This window comes from Apus apus, chromosome Z (genome assembly GCF_020740795.1).
Source record: "Apus apus isolate bApuApu2 chromosome Z, bApuApu2.pri.cur, whole genome shotgun sequence".
NCBI classification, from domain to species: domain Eukaryota; kingdom Metazoa; phylum Chordata; class Aves; order Apodiformes; family Apodidae; genus Apus; species Apus apus.
The window spans coordinates 70813223-70838065 of NC_067312.1; the positions used below are offsets into that span (position 1 = coordinate 70813223).

At 42.8% G+C, this 24843-nt stretch overlaps 1 protein-coding gene across 2 annotated transcripts in view; it reads right to left on the minus strand.

The window, feature by feature from the left end:
• Positions 1-20503, minus strand: part of SSBP2 (single stranded DNA binding protein 2) — a 194569-nt gene extending 174066 nt beyond the window's left edge. For both annotated transcript variants that reach the window (XM_051642072.1, XM_051642071.1), the window contains exon 1: positions 20407-20503. In XM_051642072.1, coding sequence (XP_051498032.1) covers positions 20407-20465 — 59 coding nt within the window. In that variant the 5' untranslated portion in view covers positions 20466-20503. The remainder of the gene's footprint in view (positions 1-20406) is intronic.
• Positions 20504-24843: the final 4340 nt, after the last annotated feature.

A 24843-nucleotide genomic window follows, 5' to 3' on the forward strand; every position in this document is an offset into this window, starting at 1 on the left:
AAACTTATTTAGGATTGGATTTGAAAAGAAAAAAAAAAGTATGATGCCAACAGTATAATTATATTAGCCTGTTACAAAACAATTAAATGTAATGACATTTTTAGTGTTCTCACAAAGTGTTAAGAAGCTGAAGATTAGTATTTAGTTAATCTGGCAGTCCCACTGAGAAGCCCTAACATACCAGACAACATATTTGAGGTGGTAGTGTTGCTCCACAGCTTCTCAGCAGCATTAGTTACCTCAGAGCAGACACTGACAGTGCCAATAAACAGCAGCTTACCTGAAATTACATTTGGAAGGTGCATAGAGATTCTCCGTGCAAAAAGGCAAAACAAAAAAAGTAGATATCTAGGGATACAACAGGGAATCCGTCTTTAAAAGGTCTCACATTTTACAGCTTGAGAATAGCAAGTCTCCAAAATGGTTACACTTACAAAGAAAAAAAATATCCCTAAGTATAGACACATTTTTCTAAATGCTTTGAAAAAGAAACCCAAACTGGTGCATGTGTATTAAATTGGATCCTCAAACAGAGATTTATGTTTAAGTAGGGAGTGGTGACTGCCCAATCTCAGGGAGTAGCAGGGGATTCAGGATTAAATGAATAGAACAAAATAAAATAAAATAATTTAAAAAACAAACTAACAAACCCAAAAGCAACCCCTAAACCAAACCAGCACTATTTTAGGTGCCAGATTTAGGGCTTCAGCTGTGCAAATGACTAGTGGAAGGTTCAACATCCCTAAAGGAATAGTTGGGTGGTGAAGAGCTGCTGTAATGGGTTGCACAGAGCTGCTGTAGACTTGCCAATACATACTTGTATCCAGCTGGTCCCAATTAATAGGATATATCCTGGTGGTTCTTGGCAGCCTTCAGGCAGCTCTAACTTATGCCTCAGACCAGGCTGGCAACCAGAGGATGTAAGACAAAGACTCTGCATAGATGGCACAAAGTAATCTCACTCTGCAGAATTGCTTCAGATAGCTAAGTGGATAGTAGTAATGTAATATATTGCCATATGTAAATAAACACCTTGGAGGGGACAGCGAGAAAAAGATAGGATGGACAATATACACCCAACAGCAAATGCCATTTAATTCTCATTTTAAACTAAGCATGATTTTCACCATCTGCCCCTCTCACACCTCCCCCCACCCCACCCCTCCAGTCCCAGAAACACCTCTGGAGCAATGCTGGAATCACTACATGTCACTGAAGCAAATATATGTATAACCACTAAGTTCAACAACACTAGTAATAATCTCAAAGAAATCTGGAGGAATCACTTGCCCAAAGACAGTATTAGTCCAGTGACCTAAACAGAATTACTTTTCAAACAGTTTATGGTTTTCAACATGCAAGAACAGCCCTGCCAAAAAAAAAAAATCAAGATAGCTTTTAATCTTTAATCTGAAACTTTGTTAGGAAAAGGGAAAAGAACTGATGATGGCATGACTTGTGAAATTATAGTTAAACAGCTTAAAGTGGTTCTTAAAGGCAAAAGGTCAATATATCAAGTATTTTTAGTATTTGCTTTCAAAGTAACATTCATGTAAATTTCATGGAAGGGTAAGGTTATTCAGAAATTTGAAAATGTTGTGTATACAAGATGTGCCAGCAAGTTCAATATTTGGAATATTAAATATTTTCATCAGCCTGTAAGGCAATCAATAAAACAGTAATGCTGGTAATAAGATGGATGATTCTGCTGCTTAAAATATACTTGGAAAAAAGAGAATTTCAGAGAATTTACACTTCATAGTGCAAGTTCCCATCTTACAATTCTGGGGGTTTTTATTTATTTACTTCTGAGTGTTTTAAAGCAGAATATCAATTACATACTTCTTTAACACTAAACACAACCTCTTCAAATAAAGATGAAGTTTCAGTGAGAATATAGCTACAGCAGCATCAGTCAGAGAACAGAGTAATGAGGCTGATTCAAATACTTCAGACCAGGACTCAAACTTCCCCTTAATTCTGAAGTGTTCAGATTCCTGGGAATAAGTGCAGGCAATGTGGCAAGCATGCCCATGAATATATTAACTGCCAAGAACCATTTTTCCCCCCCAGTTAACATATATCAGAGAAAACATGTATAGAGGCTCTAAGAGCTTAATATTTCAGGCTAAAAATATCAAGAACTCCCTCAGCTGGGAGTTGTTAGCAGAGCTCTGGTAAAAATAAGGAACCAGGACGGCATAAATTCTTTCCCTTCCCTGCAGAAAATAAACTACACCCTATCAACCTACAGTGCACTCTGGAAGGAGGACTGGAGAAGAGGGATGCAAACCCACCCATGAAGTCATGGGAGGAGAAGAGCCACTCCTTCCCTGCACCTCCAAAACACACAGTTCCTGTCCCCAGCTCAATCCCAGTTACCACAGGTTTGGTAATACACACAGTTCGCCTGCCCTGCAGGAGGACCTGTGGCAGGTCTTCAGAGAAGGGTAAATGACCAAAGTAAATTATTGCTCCTGGTGCTTTCTGCCCAGGTTAACTTTTCCCCATGAGAGGGATGCTCCTCAGGAATGCTGCTAACACCCACCGCAGGACTTGAAAGGCTACAGATATTGCAAATTAACCTCTTAGCCAACAAGACTTCTAGACACAGGCTGTATTCTTAATTTCTTATTTATTTTTCAAACCTAAGGTGATATAGTGAAATGAGCAGACCCAGACCCACATAAACCAGTTTTATTTTGGTTCACAGGTAGACACAGTAAGTCGTTCAGCTCTTTCATTTTTGTGAGCAGGCAGGGTACTGAAAAGGAAGCACAACCTACCTATACTTAACAGCTTTCCACACTCAGAATCTCAGTACAGAAGAGAATGGGCTCCTATCAATCATAAAAGAAACACAGCAACTGTGATGTTTGAGGACAATGAGACCAGCAAAGAATGTACAATGGTACCACATTACTTCATTTTGAATGGAAAAGTCTGGACGAACTACAGAAAGAGAAATAATCTTGCTAAAGTGAATTGCACAGTTCTACTATTCTAAAATCTCATAATCGAAACCGGTACATCATGCTGGGCCATACTATGCCAGAGACACTCAAAAGGGTTTGGATTTTGTAGAATCATCTTCAGTACCTCCTTCTACGCAACATCTTACAGAAGAGCGGGCTGCTTCTGTTCACTAACATCTCTACGTCCTTGGAGAAAGAGAAATTCAGTAAAGAGGGTGAATACTGCTGGAAGTCTGCTGACCACCAGCAGACACTATAGTTGAACATCACTAACATGAGTGGCCAAGATATATGTGAAATTTACTTAACTTTACAAACTACGTGACATTAAAAAAAAGAGAAAAAAAGGTAATTCTGCCGCTAGGAAATACCCATATCCCAGACACTCCAGGCAGTGACATTCTTGGACTCTAGACAACAAATATCAAATATTAAGAGGCAGAGCATCTATGGGCTGTAAAATGACAGTTTACTGAATTTGAAATTTAGAATGTAGAAGAAAAAACACTTTTACTACTATGTAAGGACACCTCAACATCTTAATGGAAGAAATGTCAAAGAGTAGCTCATGGGTTAAATCACACCACTGAATGTTACGATCTTTTGTGCCCATTTGTAGAACTAATTTCTCACTTTTACGTGATAAATGAAAAAAACATGCAGAGAGATGCCGGGAAGCTTCACATGATAAACAGTGTGTTGAAGGAAGAGGAGAGGGGAAGCCTGGTCCAAGCAGCATCATCTACCTGGATTTGTACAAGGCGTTTGACAGTGTCCCGCATGACATCCTGGTCTCCAAACTGACAAGGCATGGATTTGACAGATGGACCACTCGGTGGGTAAGAGATTGGCTGGATGGTCACACCAGAGAGCAGTCCTGAGGAAAAAGGACTTGGGAGTGGTAGTAGATGAGAAGCTCAACATGAGGCTCCAGTGTGTGCTGGAGCCCAGAGAGCCAGTTGTGTTCTGGGCTGCATCAAGAGAAGTGTGGCCAGCAGAGCCAGGGAGAGGATTCTGCCCCTCTGCTCTGCTCTGGTGAGACCCCAGCTGGAATACTGAGTACAGTTCTGGAGACCTCAGCACAAGAGAGATATAGATCTTTTGGAGAGGGTCCAGAGAAGGGCCACCAAATGATCAAAGGGCTGGAGCACCTCTGCTGTGAAGACAGGCTGAGAGAGTTGGGGCTGTTCAGCCTGGAGAAGAGAAGGCCACAGGGAGACTTTATAAAGGCCTCCCAGTACCTTATGGGGCTACAGGAAAGCTGGGGAGGGGCTTTTCACCAGGGAGGGCAGTGATAGGACAAGGGGTTTTTAAACTGAAAGAGAGGAGATTTAGGTTAGACATCAGGAAGAAATTCTGCACCATGAGCATAGTAAGATACTGGAACAGGTTGCCCAGGGAGGTTGTGGATGCCCCCTGCCTGGAGGTGTTCAAGGACAGGTTGGATGAGGCTTGTGCAGCCTGGTTTAGTGTGAGGTGTCCCTGCTCATAGCAGGGAGGTTGGAGCCTGATGATCCTGAAGGTCCTTTCCAAGCTTAACCATTCTATAACATGATTCTATGATATCATAAGCTTTTGAAGCTTGTTTTAGCAGATAAGCATTAGGGTAGTTGTATATTCCTACACAGAAAAAACAACTATATATATAGACAGCTTTTGCTGTATTCAGATGCTTTTGCTCACATTTCTCTAAATAAATAATTTGCTTTAAGAAGTTTGGTTGCTTAGTACTCCTGTCATTGCTCCCAAGGGCAACTAAATCATAGAGGCTGAATATAAAGTCAGCCTTGGTGAGGTAACTGCAGTTATTACACAAGAGACTATGTGCCGGCCATAGGTAGGAAACAGTAAATTTCATGGTTCCATACCAAGAGACTTGACAAGAGTGAAAGGGTGACACTGAGTAAGCTCAGAGGTGGATCAAGAGCACAGTTAGTACATGAACTCTGAAAATGTCTCTTCTAATTTTATGCTGTATTTGAATTAGAATTGCTTGCTTGTTTCTTTTTAATCAAAGTGCTTCTGTGATTCAAGACATGAAGGTGATGTCCAGTTGCCTGTTCTGTTCCAAGGACAAAGATACTAACCTTGCCTTCCAAGCTTCAATATATGCATAGACCTATGCCCACACACATACAAAAACAAACACAATGCAATACAGAAATGTAGTACATTCCATTTCAGACTAGAAGAATGCAATGGTCATCTTTCTTCAGTTATGTTAATTCTTTAAATATGGTATTGGACTGACAAAACAAATTCCAAGGAAGTTGCAACCATGCTAGAAACTAGCTGTCACAGAACAGATTTTAAGTTGAACTAAACTCCCCATCTGAATCAAAAAGGCAAAATTAATATGAAAATAAATCCAATTTGATGCTGCAGAATACACAGGAACTACATCTCCAAATCACACTGTTCATCTCTTTAGTTTTGCTTCCATTTGCAGCCCCACTAGAATGCTTCAAAATAAGGTGTTAGAAAGCCTGAGGCATTTGACACTGTCACAGGTTAGGTTTCCCATAATTTTACTCAATTAGTTTTCCGCTTGTATCCTGAATTAATGAGAATTTCCAGTGTTCGTGCTGAACAGAAGAGTGAGCTCGCTTAAGTACACAATCCTTTGTAGAAGCAAAGCTCTTCTCTGTAACACTGTACTATACCAGAGAGTCCCTCTAATTATCTTTTGTCTATTGAATGTATACACTGCACAAAGAGAAATTAAACAGAAACTAATACCAAAACACTTTCATAGGTTTTATGTGTTTCCTCTTAGCTGCTCTTTACCGCCCCTACCCTTGCATCAGCAGAAACTCACTTTGGAACTACCTCCTCTTTTGTCCATTCTGTTAACAAAGACACGCAATTTGTTTCAAAGCCCACGACCATGCCAGAAGACATCCAGCATTACAAGCACTTCAGCTGTGAAAATGAACATTGCCACTAGTGTAGCTCCCTTAACCATTGAGCAACTGTGAACCAACACCACATGTGCAAAGCTGGCTGCTCCAACAAAGCAGGAGACCAAGATTTTTGGCTTTGGATGTTGTCTTGAGTGTTTCACCAGTTCAGGCTACTAAGGATCAAAATAGTATTAAAAAGGGAGAGACAAGACTATTGTCTGGCTGCTAATCTTCCCCTAGTCCCTGATACAGCCTGCAATTTTCAGCCAATGCTCCTCAGCAAAAGTACTTGCGCAAGCGTCTGGAATATGGAACCCATGCACCCTCAATCTGTTGTAGGCATGGCTGCACATGTTCAAATCCATTTGTTTGGCTTGCAATCTAACTATCAAAACCACAGAGTCCTTTTTCAAACTTCTAAAGTATATTGTAAGAGTTTTACTAGATATTAATATTAGTGAAATACTGCTCAATTCAGTTGTATCATTTGATAGGGGAAAAATAGTTACGGATTTAAGACAAGAAAATCTTCTCCTGGCTATTGTGCTGTTGCTTTTTGGTTGTTTTTTTTCAAATGAGCAATCCCACACAGAACTGGAGACTAACACCGAGCAATTCCAAACTTTTTTTTTCCCCCTCTCTAATTTGGAATAGTTATCTAGAGACTTACAGGGCTGTTTGGGGAATACTGGAAAAGATTTTTAAGTAACTTTCTCAGTTACTAGAACTGATACGAATATACCTGCATCCAGTACTTCAGTTTGATTTTTGTTTTAATCATCTATTTAAGATTGTCTATGAAAACATACATAGTAATTTTTTCATTCACTCTTATAGGCTCCCCAGCTACAGCTGGATAAATTATTTAAGTCTTGCGTCTTAAATAATTACCAACAGGGGCTGGAACTGGGACCAGTACTATTCAATATTTTCATCAACAACCTGGATGAGGGAACAGAGCACACTGTCAGCAAGTTTGCTGAGAATACAAAACTCAGAGGAGTGGCTGACACACCAGAGGGTTGTAGTGCCATTCAGAGAGATCTAGACAGGTCCCGCTGGAGAGCTGGGGGGGAGAAACTTAATGAAATAAAATAAGTTCAAGTGTAGAGTCTTGCATCTGGGGAAGAACAACCCCATGTACCAGCACAGGCTGGGGACTGACCTGCTGGAGAGCAGTGTAGGGGAAGGGGACCAGGGGATCCTGGTGGATAGGAGGATGACCATGAGCCAGCAATGTGACCTTGTGGCCAAGAAGGCCAATGGCATCTTGGGGTGTACTCAGAAGAGTATGGTTAGTAGGTCGAGAGAGGTTCTCCACCCCCTCTATTCTGCCTTGGTGAGGCTGCATCTGGAGTATTGTGTCCAATTCTGGGCCCCTCAGCTCAAGAAGGACAGGGAACTGCTTGAAAGAGTCCAGCACGGAGCCACAAAGATGATGAAGGGAGTGGAACATCTCCCTGATGAGGAAAGGCTGAGGGAGCTGGGTCTCTTTCGCTTGGAGAAGAGGAGACTGAAGGGTGACCTCATCAATGTTTACAATTCTCAGTGATATCCAGTGACAGGGCAAAGGATGCAAACTGGAGCACAGGAGGTTCCATGTAACTGTGAGGAAAAACTTCTTTACTGTAAGGGTGACAGAGCACTGGAACAGGCTGCCCAGAGAGGTTGTGGAGTCTCCTTCCCTGGACACGTTCCCGTGCAATGTGCTCTAGGTCATCCTGCTCTGGCAGGGGCGTTGGACTGGATGATCTTTGGAGGTCCCTTCCAACCCCTAAGATTCTGTGATTCTGTGATCTTCAAAGCATTAGATAGAGCTTTATTTATGTTCTGCTGCATTATCCTCTCTCATTTTATTTCTAAAAATATTTTAAAATATGTATAACGGGGTTTGCAGTTACACATCTATAACTATTGTTCTTCTAAGAGCAAAAAACTTTCTTTTATAAAGAATTAGATGTGCAGTAAAATTAAGAGTTACACTGAATTTTGAGAGCTGCATCAGAAATTAGAAACACCAATGTGTTGCACCTTTCAGATCTGCCTGTCAAACGTATTACCATTACTAGAGGCATATTTTCATATTTCTCACATTGCTCTTCATCTTCTGATCAGAAGACCTGCTTTATCTTTTCTAGCTTTGTATTCTTCTGTATGCAAGCTCTAGGTGTTTATTTGTTGATCAGGTACTTTACCTATTCCAATTCAGAAGATCAACTTCGATTTATATTATTTTACAATATGCATGTAAACACACAAGAAAAACACACTTAATTCCTCAGGCCAGGATATATACCTTTAAGTTTTTAAAACATCCTCTTCATATATAATACTCTATAAATATTTTATTAACACTGGCATCATCACAGAAGCCTCTGTAACTTACAGAAGAGATCATGTCCCCTTACTTGATGGCAGGAGACATCAGCAGTTCTTCTGCCCATTAGTGAAGATGATCAGTTTACCAAAGCTGAGGAAGCACTTGCAAAAGATGCAATAAATTCAGACAACTTTTCACTATATTACACAAAACCCTTTGACTTGCAACTCACATTTCAAGGCAGATTAAACAACATACACCAGTTTAGGAGGGTTTTAATAACAAATAATTAAAGGAGCTGAACAGTTCAAGAGATTGTCAACGGGAGTCCTAACCTTCACATCTAGGCTGGTTTCAGATTCAGCAGGGAAGCTTCATTATTCCTGTACATGTGATAAAGTGTCATTAACTCATGCACACTCCCAACCATATAAAGAGCATCTATCGACTCACCACCACCACCTGAATTCAAAGGATGAGCTAAAGAGGACTAATCAGAGCCATCCAAGGCTGTCTCCCGTTCTTCAAGGGTTAATTGAGAGAGCAGAACAGTAAATAAAACATTAGCATGGAGAAAGCACAGGGGGGTTGGCTTATCGAATCTTGCTGTTGCAATTACATGGATCTGATAGAGCACCACAACTTCCCTTTGCAGGAGCATCAGGTGGCATCCTTACTTCCAGCCTCATAAATCACAGAATATTTATGACACTATCACACAGCCTGCCAGCCACATGATCCATTTTGTCCTGAGAGTGTCAAAACCAACATATTTATTAAGGAATTTCTGCACTCAAGTGTTTTCTTCAGAATGCCCTTTCCCCAGGAAAAAAGGCCAACTATACAACATGGGGTACCTCAGGTTGTAACGTTTTAACCTACAGAAACAGTTTACAAGACTAACGCTGCCACTTTTTTATAAGCATTAAATTGATTACCACAGAAATAATTTATGGTATTTTACTTCCTCTAACTACCTCCAAAAATACTTAATTCCAACAGTGGAACATTCTTATTAACTTTCCAAACTCATTAGATGAATTTAAAAAACATCTGCTAGAAACAAGATATTTTCAATATCGATATGAAAAAAATGTTGTATGCAATGTAAGTTATATATACTGATAATTTACCCCTTCTGTATTTTCAAAACACTGGCTTCTTTCTAGAAAATATTGCAGGGATTTGTTTTTGTTTTAAGGTTTGTTTTAGAACTCTCTTCTAAAAGTCAGAGGCATTGCAAATGAAACGAAAGTCAATACAGAACACAGGGCACTGTATAATCAGCACCTTCTTAGGTTGATCTCCTCTTCATGACTGAAATTCCTCTTTCAAAGACAGTCTTTCATTTAGGAATGGGACATAGGAAGGAAACAAAATAGCCAAGCCTAAGTAGCAAACTAGCACTTTCATTGACAACAATAAATACCATCAAGAGTTTGGGTTTACCATCAAAGGTTCCATTTCAAATAGAACCCATACAAACCAAAAGTATTGATTACAACACCATCATCCCAGTTAAATGCTTCTACCCCGAACAACTGAACTTCACACTGAAACACCAGCCCAAAGGCAGACTGCAAAGCCTAACAAGGATGGGAGCAAAGCAGCCTGTGAACCCAGTGACAGGAAGCACTGAGAAGCTAGGGATCCTCAGAATCACAAGTAACAAACAGTAATTGCTGTCAGAAGGGCGATTTCTGACACCCAGATTCTTACAAATTGGTAACTTCCTAATTGATATTTGTACAGGAAACAAAGTGGGGGGAAAGTGTGCTCTCTTCTCTTAGAAGGAAATCCACCTGGTCCCTGTTCTTTCACAGGTGGGTCCAACTTAAAACTAAAATCCAAAACCTCCAAAACACTTGCACAAATAAAGTCTGCAAGCATTTTGAAAAGCCTACAGAAGCAGTGTATATTACATTTATTTACATTTTGGCTCTTTTAGCACAAATGAAGCTGGTTTTCCTCGAAACAAGATGTGGATGGATGTCAAAACTGGGGCTTGGAGGAGCCAAAGGCTCACAAACAAGAGACTGAGGTCACTCTGGTCACATGGAATGGAGGTGCACAGGGAAGAAGGGCTTCAGGGGGACAGTTGTAAGGAGGGGATGATGAGATGTTTGTCATGTTGGCATACAATGGCCTAAACGTTAGGCCACTTTCCAGGAAAAACAAAACAAAAAAGACAACGTGAACTTAGCTCTTCAAGTTAAACTCAAACTCACACCACAGTATAGGGTGAAGCTCTGCCAGTGCCCTGAAAAGCAAGGGAGATGGAGGTGAGCAGAATTGAGCTGTCCAACTTTTCTGACTGTCCAAGCACTCACATCATGAATAGGAGTCACCATTCTGACCTCTTTACACATATTACATTCGTCTAGTAGTGGAGAAAACAAAACAAAAAACTTCAATTGAAAAAAATCTTAGCATGCCATAGCATGTATGAAATATAAAACATAATTTTTTAAAAATCCTATAGACATCAGCTTGACTATCAAAAATTATACAGAACACAATTCCATAAGCAAATGTATATATGCCTTCAGAATTCAAAGATAAGAAAGAAAAAGATCTGTCAAGAAAAAGAACTTAACAGCTCCGTTTGGTTTATTTTGAAAGGAGACTGCCCTGGATAAGGAGCAATGAGCGTATGGATCACTAAAAGTTAAGACACAACAGTTCTGATTCTTAGCCTATCACATAACATCTAGGTAAGGAGACAGTCCTCATTAAATGAAAAATACAGTGTACATGCACATGAAAAAAAATGGAAGAGTAATTATCAGTATGTTTATATAGATGAGAGAAGTTTCAAGAAAGCTCTTGCTATCCTAGGCCAATTCTATTAAAAGACTTTCATTAATGTGGAAATACAAAAGTTGGGAAAGATTGGGAAAAACTGCAATTTGAAGACAGGAACAGAATACGGTAAGTTAATAAGAGAAAACTCAATACAGACAAATGTAGAGTACTATGCTCAGGAATAAAAAATCAAATACACAAATATGAAATGGGTAATAATTGGCTAGGCAGCAGTATTGTAGTAAGAACCTGGAGGGCATGTAGACTGCAAAATGGATTATTTAGAATAAAAACCAAAAAACTACAAAACCCAACAACAGCAAAGAAACAGACAAGCATTCTAGGATGTATGTGCAGCAATGCTTTATGTAGAAATCCCAAATAGTATATATTATCTCAAAAGAGAGGTAATTATTTCATTCTGCTCAGTTCTATGCTCCGATCTGGACACAATACTGATAATATGGAGAAAAAACAGAAAGTCCAGAGGCAAGAATCACAGAAAGCTTAAAGGGGAAAAAAATTACCCACCACAAAAAAATTCAGTTTATTCTTATATTTTTTAATTTTATATTTAATAAAGTGAGAAAGAACAATGCTAGGACACTATGGTCTTCATTACTGTCACCTTTCAGTTAACATTTTTTGCTCTCATCTGTTACATTTTCTGGGACTGGAAGAGAGAAATATCCTAAAGACTGAGAAGTGTGCATGGAGGTCATAAAGATTTCTGATTTAACACATTTGTTGATATCTCTTAGTAGTTGAAACAACAGCTATGTACGACCTGACCACCAGCCGAGCAATCTGGACTTAGGGGTCCATGGTTCAACTGAACAGACACCAGAAAAAGAAACTTCAGCTTCAACTCAATCTGGACCAGCACTCCTTTCTGTCCTGTTTGTTCCCCAACAAAGTGGCTCTCATCCCAAGCAACACAGCTGGGAAGCCTTGAAGTTGTAACTACTGAATATTCATGGATAAGAAACACCATCCAGCTATGTTCTTGCTGGTGCTCAAAGAAGGTTTTGCAAAAAAACTCCTAAAAGCAGCCATTTTGAGCAGTTGCCAATTACCTCTACTTTCAGAATACCACACTGGGCTGTGCAGGATCATCCCCTTCTCTACACCCTGAGGGTTCACAGAGTGGTTATCACAGAATCGTAGAATCATAGAACAGAATCACCCTGGTTGGAAAGGACCCTGAAGATCATCAAGTCCAACCATAACCTAAACCCACCCACCATAACCTAATCTACTCATTCAGAGCTTAAATCATGAAGTGGCTCTACCCAATTACAATACCACCCTGAATCTTGCAGCCATATATATGCAGTCTCCCTCCCTGCGGAAAGCAGGCTTGCAAGGTCATGCTGTGTCTAAGTATGCAGCTATCCACCCTATGTATATATTTTTAGTTCATTTTCCAGTTTCAAGTATATTCAAAAAGAGAGGCAGCAGTCTCAAAAAAATACTGCATTTCTGCAAGTTGCTTCAGCTATTTGCTTTTACGGAAACACCGCAGCATGACCTCAAGAAGACAGATGTCCAGGAAGTTAGGCTTCACCCATTCTGTAGCTCACAGGACTGACTGTTTCCATCCTGCCCTGGACTGAAGCACAGTCCATCTGAGGCAGAAGTGGTATTCTGTACCAGGAGAGATGGCAGCCTCTGGGGCAGAAGGGACAGTGCTGCAGGTGGGTCCTTCTGAGACCACCTGAAATGGTCCTTCACCTCTTGGTGTGCCATGGGATGACTCTGTGTCATAAGCCATTTGTCTGAAACAAACTTTGCACATGGGATGAAAAGTTTTCTGCTCCTCACCGTCCAGACATCAGATGAGATAAAATTGCATCTCATCCTTCAAATCAGTGGCAGAAGAGACAGTGGAAGTTGCACATACACAACGGTGATGTATGTGATGCTCCAAAAAAAAAATATTCAGGGCTATACATCTCAAATTGGGCATCAAATAATCAGCAAATATGTCTGCCTTTCACTTCTCTGCACCTTACTGCTATTTCTAAAACCAACAGGCACACAGGAGTGGCTTGATGCATACTTTTAAAGGTTTGTGAAACTCACATGGTGCTAGACACCAAAGACACAATATATTCTTGCTCTGGGAACAGCCACATAATGAAACAGCAAGTCAGTCATAAGGCACATACCACATGACAGCAAAACAGCAAATTATCCAATAGCTACTTATTATGAAAACGATGTTCTACTCAGCACAATTAAAAAAAAAAAAAAAGTTTTTTTCCAAAGGAAAACAAAAAAAATCCGTGAACATGCAAATGAAGACAAAGAACAACATTTAGAATATACCCATGTTTTCTAAGTTACGAGAATGCTATTGAGAATGCAAGTACAAGACCCAGACACTGCACTTGGACACAAAGACACAATATTCCAGCTGGTATTGATTGGCAAATCCTATCATTCCCTCCCAAACCTCTAACATCTCACCTGAGCTACAGGTTTTTTTGGACTACCACACACCTCTGACATTTCAGTTAAGTAAGTATTTCATAGGTGTCTCTGCAGGTTTTATCTTGGAGATAAATACATTTTATACCTCAGTCTCACAGGTACTTGCTGGCAGCAAAAGAACATTTTCTGCTACCTGGAGGGACATCATGTTTCTCTTAACTTAAGAAAAACCTTCCACTTCCTGACCTGCCTCCTTGAAGGCATCTGTGTCCTGGCTCTGTTCCCTGCTTTGCACCAGGTCTGTTTTCTTGTTTAGCTCCCACCCAGATCTCTGATCCCAATGCTAGTGCCCTTAGGGAGGAATTCTTGGTCTCAACTGGCCATTTCCACCCTGCTTCATCCATTGTCAGTCAAGAGCCAATCTCTGTTATCTTCATGTCCTGGCATCTCACGGCTGCAGGTTCCCAACTGCTCCTACCAACACTCCTTTCCCAGTCCCATTTTTCTCCCCAAGTCACGATGCCAGTGTCTGCTGCACTCCCAGCAAAGATGAAATATTCAGAGATTAGAGTTAGTAAGCCCATAGCATATGCAAACTGATCTTTTTGAAAAGGCTTGTGTCCTGGCTAAATTCAGACGCTTTGTCATGCAAATAGAAAAAGACACATTCCTGGAATAAAATCCCTCATCCTTTTTCAACCAGCTTTCAAGAGTTTCAAAGGAGAGGGATACTACTGGTCTTCCACGGTACAAGTTGCAAACTTTTAAAACACTGGAAAACAGCTTTCTTCCTTGTTGAATTTTCAGAATCAGACTAAACATTTCAACTGAAATTTTTCACACAGAGAAATTCAGTAAATCGGCACAATGCATATATATAACCCCTGACAAATTTTGCAGTTCAAGTTTTGCGAAGTTATGAAAATACCTTTTTTCTACTTTAATTGTTGTGACATTATCTTCTGCCTATAATTTAAGCAAAATTAATTATTAATATACACCCATTTCTATTAATTACTTTCTCCTCCAGGAAGATTTAATTATCTGTTAGCCAAGCCCAAATCATGCTCTCTGTAGTCAAGAGTGCATCTGCTGTACCCAGTGGGTTTGAGCAGGCTCCAAAAGTCCATGCTTCTCAGCAGCAAAACTTTGCTCAGCACCACAGAGCCTACAAAAGCTGGATTCAGTCACCTCATAACTTTCATCACTAAGAAAAAGCAAAGGAAAAAACCTCAAACCTTTTGTGCGCAGACCAATCGCACAGAGGAAGCAAATGCAGAAACTAAAGCATCTTTTTTTTCCTTGATTCTTGCCAGTCAAATGAAGCACTTGTATGTGCTTCACTGGACGGAAACAAATATCCCTGCCATGAGAAATACACTTAAAAGTTGGGTATGTCTTTCAGGATGCTGCTATAATTGTTGCCAGTTATTATCGGGACAACGTACTGAAGCATGTTTCTATGTTCCACCACACCCATCATTCCGACTACCAGTACCTGTTAAATCTACACTGCAAAAGCAGTTATTCTTAATGGTCTGAACGGCGGCACATACATTATCTGAAATGCCTTCATATGCTGACCAACACACCCATGCAGTGTAAAGCAGTACCTGAAGCACCCTGATCAACAATAAATACTAAGAAGTAGTTCCAGAACCTTCTCTTCTGTGCCTTTTCCCCAAAATCGCATTAAGTGTATGTTCACAGACTCCTAAACTAACTATATTTTGTAAAACAGGCTTAATTAAACTACCAATTTTATTTTCAAATGGGAAAAAAAAAATAAAATACTTCAATACATCTTTCACCACATGAGACCTGAAAAACTAGCTCACCATTTTCCAGGGATAAGTAGCAAGTTTATCATTGAAGCAAATGAATTTTAAGCTGTACCTTATTTTTATGTTGCTTACAAACATTACAGTGGAAAAAGGTAACCTGTTGTAAATGCAACACTGTCTTTCCAAATTTGAAAAAAAAAAATACATAACAAAAACCAACCAACCAAAAACCAACAAAAACCCAACAAACAAAACCGTCTTCAGAAATCCGCAACTCCTCAACATCTCTCAGAAATCTCAGTTTTCCTAAACAGCAGCAGAATCAAATGAGGAAACCACTGGTGAGTTCTCTATTTACAGAGAACCCTACTGGCACCAACAAGCAAATTACAGAAGTTGTGCAAATTTCACTCTGCTGTCCTGCTTGGGAAGAGAAATCTCAGAAGGCAGGCACCCACACCACTCATAAAAAAAGGTGAACAGCCAACCACCCAAAACAGACTCAAGGAGAAACAACAAAGGAGACATCTCTTTTCTTCAAAGCAGCGGCAAAGTGGAAAAGAAAAATGCTCATCTTCCTCCATGTGACCAACTGGGGAAGATCAAGCTTAGGAGACATTAACTAAGGTCATGCACACTTACACCTAGGGTCATGCAAAAAAATGGAGCAAGAACACCACGACAGCAGCAATTGAGCACTCAGCATTCTCTACATCATTTCCCACACCAATCTGAAAAATATGCCACTAACTGACCCTAATACTAACTTGTATGTTGTTATTTTGATCATGCATCCTTTTATATCAGAGTAAATCACAGTCTCCAGTCACCCAGTCAATTTTTAAACAAAATCTGCATGCTCGCTGAGCCCCAACAAGATATGGACATTTTGTGGAAGAAAGACTACTTTATAAGAAGACAACTGGACACAAAACACAGAATCCCTTCAGAATTTAGTTTTTCTTATATGTTCTTCTAACTTAAAATATAACCTAGATAGTTCCATTTGCAAAAGCCTATAAAAATGGTGTTTGAATTCTACATAAAATTTGTATAGTCTGGTTGTTCTTTCTCAAAGATTAAAAGTTCACAGAGATTCACCATTCAATGAGATGAGGTCAAGCAGGTCCAAGCTCCTAATCTGAATTAATCAAATTTCAAGGAATAAGGGCAAAAAGTCAAAAAAAAATATACATTTGCTGTGAGAAGACAACTAAAGATGATCTTTGAAAGTTGTTCAGTTTTTGCCTTTTACATTGTAGATGAACCTTATTTGGCCTGGCACAGCACGGGTGGTGGAAGAGCTACTGCTCCTGTATCTTTCCTATCCTTTATGCAACAGGGATGGCCTGAACACAAAATGAAGTCACAGCTGTTCCAGAAGGGGAGGAAGGGGCATGACAACATTTCTGATTTTTCCCAATCTTCTTTCTGCCTCACAGGTATTGTGTGCCTTTATTTTTAGTGTTTTATCTAGCTGTGCTGTATTCCACCTCTCCAGCATGAAATTAGGTATTATTTTCACAAATTCAGCTATCCCCACCACTTCACACATGTTGTTAAGCTACATAATACAGATAGTTTACCCCAAAGGTCAGTCAGAAGGGACAAAGGGAAAGACCATAAAAGAAATGCCATCTTTGGAACTAAAAATTTGCCCAGGGCTATTATAAATGACTTGCAAAACTTGCTCATTTTAATAGAAATTACATAACCTCAAAGGACATAAAATATTACAGGCAGAATACAGTGAGATACCACACTACAAACGTATTTGGCACTGGATTGCTCTGTAAAATATATCACATTCTTGATTACAAACAACATCTGAACAACACGCATCTTTTCCACACTTGATAAATACTCTTTTCACACCCTAGTCCTTTCACTGGCACACATCCTGATTGGGAAAAAACATATTCTGTTTAATTAGGCCACACAAATCCAAGGTACTGTATTTGTTGTTTTTTTAAAAAAAATTCTTAATTATTACAAGTGTATTTCAGAAATTGCTTACTGGCTAGAAATTTTAGGTACTTCAGACCTTGAGGAGGCACAACAAAGTTACATGTTCTGTTCTAAAAACTTTCAAATTAAACATAATTATAATCCTGCTCTTCTTGATTAAGTAAGTAATTAATGTATCAGTCAAACTCACATTTTCTCTGTGGTTTTCAAATTAACACAATCTCATACAGAAGTTGAAGCTGTATTTTTGTGGAGACATTTAATTCGATGGCAACTTTTTTTTGATCATAACAAGAACCCATGCATCACCCTGGAAGAAGTACTGCGTGGCTGTAAAGCAGTGTCATAAGAAAGTGGAAAAAATTAATTTACAGCTTTTTGGCTGTCAGAAAAGAAATATATGAAAATGGCAATGATGTGATCTGATCTACTACAAATAAATTTGAAAGGATGCTATACAAAAAAATCTGGAATGTAAGCTACATAATGGCATTCCACAATCATAAACCAAGTTTAGGCGCTTTTTTTGCCTTTTTTTTTTCTTTATTTTTTTTTAATTAAAGGGAAGGACAGTTGTGGAGGGGGGGGGGAGGTGGGAGATGAGGAAGAGGGTGCTTCTTAATTCCCTTGTGTTTATCGATAAGTACAAGCGACCAAGAAGTTACTGATCTGTCAAGTCCATGATTGAAGAACAACCCATTTCAGTGTTTTGCATGAAATAATCTATATACGAAGAATTCACATTTCCAGCTGTTAGTTACAGTGAGTGGAAGACCTACTGTATTTAAATCGAACAGCACCATCTAGCAGGCCCCCCATAACTTTACTTAGGAGGGCAGCTGCTGCTTGGCAATAGGTCAGTTTGGCAGGCTTGCCCTGACAATTATTAAGCATTTTCATGCCGCATGAAATATTATGTGCTTTATGGCAGCAAGAATCCAGAATAAAAACCAGCTACAATGAAAGAAGATAACTGGAAACACAGCTTAAAGCTTCATCCCTCGGACCGGAACAGTTGTGCGTGTGGCTTGTACCGGGTAGTTTTTGCAAAGCAGAATTAAAAGAACATGATTTCCGTATGTCCAACAAGCAGCAGCCCTACAGATTTGTTTTATCTGGCCCCACAGTGTGATCCAATCGTGGCCTTCAGGAACTTACCAAGTGTATTGACAAACACCAGCAACTATGCAGCACAAGAAAAGGGTTTAGTTGTCTACTTCGGCCATACCAAATAAACAGTGTTTCCACCAGACACTTAAGCAATTATTTTTTAAATTATTCCGACACAGGGAGTAAGAAGTGCCACTAGTTGATTAGATTTTAGTGCCCAAGTTGTGCCTCCTGCTCCATCTTAGCAATTAAGATTTCCTATCAGTGCTGCCTCTGCCGCCTTCTACCTTTCCACTGCAAAGTTACAGGCAAAATTCCCGAACATAACACTTTAAATTTCTCCTAGCATCTCCCTCTCCGGTAGCAACAGAGATTCCTGGCCTGCTGCTGCTGTTCTAGGAAGCATGGATGACAGCCTATGGAATTAGGAAGTCTCTAAAACACTGTAGCAAAAATTACAAAAAAAAAACAAACACAAAAAAACCAACCCCAAACTCAAACAAAACAAAGAAGAAAAAAAAAAAAAAAAAACAAGAAGAAACTTTTAGGTGAAGGTTCAAGACAAACTGCCTGAAGGAAAACTCATCAGCCGTGCCCGGAGTGTTGAGAAGTGCAAATTCTGGAGCAATGCGATTTTTTTTGCAGCGGATATAGGTGCAAACCTGGGTTTCTGGCCGGAGTCTGCACCTCCGGACCCCCTCAGCAGCCTGACCCCGACCTTCCCCAGGCTGAAGCCACCTCCTCCCCCCTCACACAGACCCTTCCTCCCCACCGCCTCCTCCTCCTCCTCCTCCTCCTCCTCCCCCGTGCTAAACCGGCCTCGAGAAGCTGCCGCTACAGACAACTTAAGAAACACGCCGCCCTATTCCAAAGAACTCCTTCTCCTCCCCAATTCCTTCCCGCCTGCCCCAAGGGCAGGGGAGGCGGCAGGGAGAGGGGGAACCCCCGGCGACCCCCCAGCCCTTCCCGGGGCCGCCGCATCCCGCCGGGCAGGCGCTTCCCGGGGCCCCGCTCCGCTTCCCGCGGGCACCCCCGCTTCTCTTCCCCGCTCCCAAGAGCTGCGGGGAGGGAAGGGGAAAAACACCAACCAGCCCTCAGGCCGTTCGTCCCGGAGATTTTATTCCCGTTTTGGTTTTTTTTTTTTTTGTTATTTTTTGTTGTTGTTGTTGTTCGGTGTTTTGGGTTGGGTTCGGTGTTTTTTTTTGTTGTTGTTGTTTTGTTTGCGATTGTTGTGTTGTGTTGATTTTTTTTTTTTTCGGGGGAAACCCCAAACGAAACACACGCACACACAAAAAAAAAACCCACCCAAACAAACCAAGTAGTTTTCGCAGGGTGTTTCGGCACCGGATTCAGGCCGAGAGGAGGGGAAGGGAGGCGGTGGGGGGGGGGGGGGTAGTTCAGCGGAGCCCCGCAGCGCACCGCACCCCCGACACACACACACACACGCACACACAAGTAACACAGGTGCGGGTGCCGGTGCCCGCAGCACCTTTGTTCGGCGGGGCGGGAGCCGGAGCGCGGCCGCTTTACCCCCCCCCCCCCCCTCCGTGCGCCCCGGAGAACAATGCGGGGCCGGGGCCGCCGGGGCTGCCCGGGGCCGGGGAAAAGTTACAAGACGACGAGTTGGGAAACAGCGGGAAGCGGCCCCACCACCCCGACCCCCCATCACCCCAACATCCCCGGGGTCCCCGTTCCCGAGCTGCGGCTCTTTTGTTACCCGAGTTGTCCCGGCACCTTGCACCGCCCGCACCCCGCCTGAAGGGCCCCGGGGGTACCGGGGAACCCGGCGCCGCTCCCCGCACGCCCCGCCGTGCACCGGCCGCGGGAGGGGAGCGGGGGGTCCCCCGCTGCGGTCCCCGCGCCCAGCCCGGCGCTGTCCGGCCGCGGGGACACCCCCTGCCGGGACCCCAGAAGCGCAGCCCCTGGGGGTCCCTGTCCCCTCAGGCCGGCCCGGGCGGCTGCGGGCCCCCCTCGGTGTGTCGGTGGGTCCGGCCTCCCGCCCCGCACCGCCCCGCACCGCCCGGCAGCAAAGTTACTTGCCGCGCAGCGTGAGCTCGGGGGGCCCGGGCGCGGCGCACCCGCGCGGCCCGGCGGGCTGTACTCACTTCTCCCTGGCCTGGCTGTCGGACGGGACGCTGCTGTTGCTCTTGCCTTTGCCGTACATGCCTGCAGAGAGCTCCGACTGTCACGCACCTGTCAACCCATCACCGCCTGCCCGGGAACAGCCCCGTCACCATGGAGACGCCGCCACACACACACCCCATTGGCCGGCCGGCCGCTCGGGCACGCCCCCCGGGCGGTGATTGACAGGCGGAGCCGCGGCCGGCCTGCTCCCTCCCCCCCCCCCCGCCGCCCCCTCGGCTCCTCCCCCCCTTCCCCGGCGCAAGGGGGAATTAGAAACGGTTCTAGAAGGATTTTAAACAACCGGCTGTTCCCAGCGCCCGCCACCCGCCCGCCGCCGCCGCCGGCCGGGGGAGAGCGCGGCGCGGCGAGCGCCAAACTGCGGAGCGGATCGCGCCGGGCCGGGCCGGGCTGGGCAGCCCCGCGGCCTGGACCCCGCTCCCTGGGCCCCCCCCCGCAGCTGCCCGCACCGGACCCCCCCAACCCACACACACACACACACACCCCCCCGAGCCGCCTCGGGGGGTCCCGCCCTGCTCCCCCCGCCCGGCCCGCCGAGACCGGCCCAGCGCCCCGGCAAGGTCAGCGCCTGCAGCCGGGGGATCTCTGCAGGTTCCTCCCGCCCAAAAAAAGCGGTCCTGGGGGGGGGTCTAGGAAGGGGAGGGACGGGCCGGGAGAGCCCCCCCGGGGAGCCCCGCGCCCCGAGCTGCCCTGAGGGGCCCAGGCCGGGCCGGGCCCGTGGGCCAGAGCCGAGGCCGCGGGGAGGAAACGTTTCCTGAAGCGGCCCCGGCTGCCTTGGAAAAGCTGTAACACACACACACAAACGGTGTAAAGAAAATTCAAGGAAATGCTTTGATTTTTTTTATTTTTTTATTTATTATTATTTTTTTAAAGGTACGTGGCAAATACTTGCGTGCTCCTTAAAGAGCTGACAGGAGCAGAGCACCCGCTGGCACCGTTTTATCACTTGCTGTTTTGGAAGTACCCCCGTCTCTGGGTTATGTTATTATTTATTCCCCCCCCCCTCCCCTTCCTGCTCACCTACCATCCCCAAACCTTGCAGGTCTTGGTACCTGCTTTACCAACCCACGACGGATCCAGCAGACCCGCTCGCACGTGCAGCCCGAGGGGTCTCGCCGTGTTTCATGCCAGGCCTTCAGAGTGCTGGGTGTTTCTTCTTCTTTTTGGTCGGGCCAGGTTGTAAATATCTCGCCATCGCACGGGTAGGCAAAGGTCACGAACAATAAGGGCCATGCAAAAAGAGAAGAAGAAAAAAAAAAATTGAGGAGGGAAGTTGTACAAGGCAGAGACCACCAGCATCTGTTTATTATTGTTGCAGCCGCAGGCAAAAAGAAAAAGAAATCCTCTGGATGTTGTGCTGCTAGGGTGAAGGGAACGGTTGGTGAAGTGAAATTGTTGGGGGGGGGGGGGGTGTGCAGTAAGAGACTGGAACAAATTAGCAATAGAGGAGCGGAGTCAAGAGGAAGGAGCAAGAGGCTGAAGGGTCGGAGGTTCTTGTAGCAATTGGCAATCAGGGCGTGGGGTGCGTGGTTCCGCGGCTCGCTGCAATCCCCCGTCAGATGAAGGCATACCCCAAGAAAAGCCATTTTGTGCCAGAGTTGGTTGCGTGTCTCCGGCTTTTTGCCGCGCCAAGTTTGTCTTGACAGGAGAGTGGGAGAGAGTGGTTGGAGTGAGTCTGGTGAAGGAAGTAAGTTGGGCTTCCCATGCTGCCTGCTGGCAGCAGTCGCCCAGCCGCCACGTCGTGGCAGGACCAAGGCTCACAGTTGCTTCCAAGTTATGCCAGTGAAACCAGAGGAAGAAGGTGGCATGAGCTGGTTATGTCGGGGGAAGAAAGTAAGTGGGAAAAAGGCAGGATAAAACAAGAGAGGAAGGAGCCAAGGGAAGGGTCCGAGAATCTTAACAGAGGAAGCGAAGGAGGCAAAAATTTCCCTGGGTGGGAACAAAAAAAGGAAACAAAGTAAAAGAACAATGCACCATGAATTTGGGTGATGAAAGGGGGGGAAAGACTGTAGGGGGAGAATCTGACAAGGGCACATTAATGAAGCGTGAACCAAAGGGAGGTATTTTGCCCTCATTTGTACTGAATAATGCTTACATGTCTTGTACCATGGAGTTCAGGTGGAGGCTATCCATGTGACTGATTGCATTTCAGTATGAATACGGGTAGCAGAAAATGGTACAAAGAAAGGCAGAGAATGAATCAGAATGGAGAACAAAGAAGGACTGGGGCTGTGGGTGAAATGTAAAAAAATAAGAGTTGCTGAGGGAAGGAAGAGCTTGAACATGGGTATCCTTGGGCAAACACAGAAAAGATAGTTGATGCTTAGTTTGGTACAGGATCACCGTAATCCAGACTACAATTTTCACCTAAATACTTGCTTGCCCTTGTGGAACAGCAGCTATCATCCCATCAGATACGTTTACTACCTCCTGCTCAAGGCTTTGCACTGCCACCCATCAGCCACAGTGTCAGCAGGGCTTTCACGTGAAACTGGTTACAATGGTGAAGTCATTCCTGGACAAGGCAGTTGTCTTTGCATCTTCTTTTTTCTTTCATTTTTTCTTTTCTTTCCTTTTTTTTTTTTTTTTTTTTTTTTTTTTTTTTCCCTCCTGCAAAATCTTTTGTCTTGTTTGCCTCAACAGTTTTTATTGATTTGTTTGTGGTTTGAAGGGTGGAGGGTTATTGTGAGAAGATGGCTGTGCCCGTGTTGTGTCAGCCTTGCGTGGGGAAAATTTTATTCTGGAAAAGGACAATGTTGAGGTGTTTCCTAAAAATGCAACCATGAGATTGGTGTACTGTCCTCGGGTGTGCATTCCATGACAACATTTTCACAACTGAAAATGCTTTGTTACTGTTCTTCGTGGAATTTATTTGCATTCTTGTGATTTATTTTGGTCTGAAGGGCTGCAAATGCCTTGAGTTGTTCGCAGATCAAGTTGTGATTTGGTGCAGAGTGGAATGAACTTCAGGAGGGCAGGGGTGGATGCTGGGACATGAGCAGGATGGCTCTGTCCCCAGTAACAATATTTAAACTTCCCTTGACAGAGCTGGTTCCCAGGCTACCATTAACATTCAGATGATGACTTTGTAATTTTGCTTAGAGATCCTTCAGTGGAAAATAGAGAAATAGTGCTAGTACTTATTTATTATGCATATGAAAAATAGAGCACAAAAGGGAGTAAGGTACTAGCAGGACTCTGCTGTAGATTTGCCAGGCTAATGTTACTTCTGCCTTTGCAGGAATGCTATCATGGTGTATGGTGTATTATCTATCAGCATCATGCAAACAAAACGTTATCATGTGGATACAAAAGTTTGCTTGGTAACCGGGTAAATTTATGTGAAAATAACCAAATAGACTTAAGAAGTTTTATTTGTCATGAATTAATTCTTAAAGTGTATATGCACATATAATATCTGTGTATCTCTGTCCTTGCTCCCATAATTTTGAGCACAAACACTGTTCTTAGCAGCAGCAATTGTATCTCGTGTGGCTGATACTGTAATTAATGAGATTTGAGGCACAAATACTGAGACAAATGTAAGTTTCTAGTATCAGAAATGAAGATCAAGTGTTTGTTAAAAAGGGGGATGGAAGAGGTGGCAGTTCTTTGAAGCTTCTCAGTCCAACACTGGAAAGGAATTCACAATGTATTTTTAGAGTGTTATAAAAATCTCTTACATAATGCTGATTAATTCTTAGGTTTTAGGGAAGAGCACTGGGCTTTGTGTATAAGAGTGTTGACCAGCTAAGCCACTGAAAAGGGCTGGTTTGGACTGGATTTTTTTTATTATTTTTTTTAACATCTTGGTTACAGAAAGCTGCAATTATTCAGTTATTACGGGATTTTGCTTTTGTTTGGGCGTGTATGAATATTTTTCTGGAAACTGCGTCGTATTCTTGGAAGTCTTTATCATTTTAAAACATATGTTATGTTATATCACCCTGTCTGAGATACAGGATAGCTAGAAACTGGGAGGGTTTTTTTTTTTTTCCCCCTCTCTCTTACTGCAGCTAGTTACGTTATAGATTAATGTTAAGAATGTCTGCAGTGAAACATTGCTTGTATGGCTGTGTAAGACTGACTTAAGGTAACTTCTATTGCAGAATCATGATTTTCCTCACGTACTTACAGTAATATATACAATTACTATATAGTTCTGCCCATTCTGTTGATTTTCAAAATAATTAGTTAATCTAGCTGGCAGGTTTCACACAGCTCTTAACAAAGGGCTTGTCAGGAAATTAAGTCAGTAAATGGTACTCCCTTATTTTAGTTCTGGTTATGTACAGTTACTCTTGGGTAGCTGCAAAGATTATTTTTTTTTTACAAGATACCATGGGAAAGGGAGGCTTTTGTTTGGTCTTTTCAGAGAGGCTTCAAAGCCTCCTTGGTCA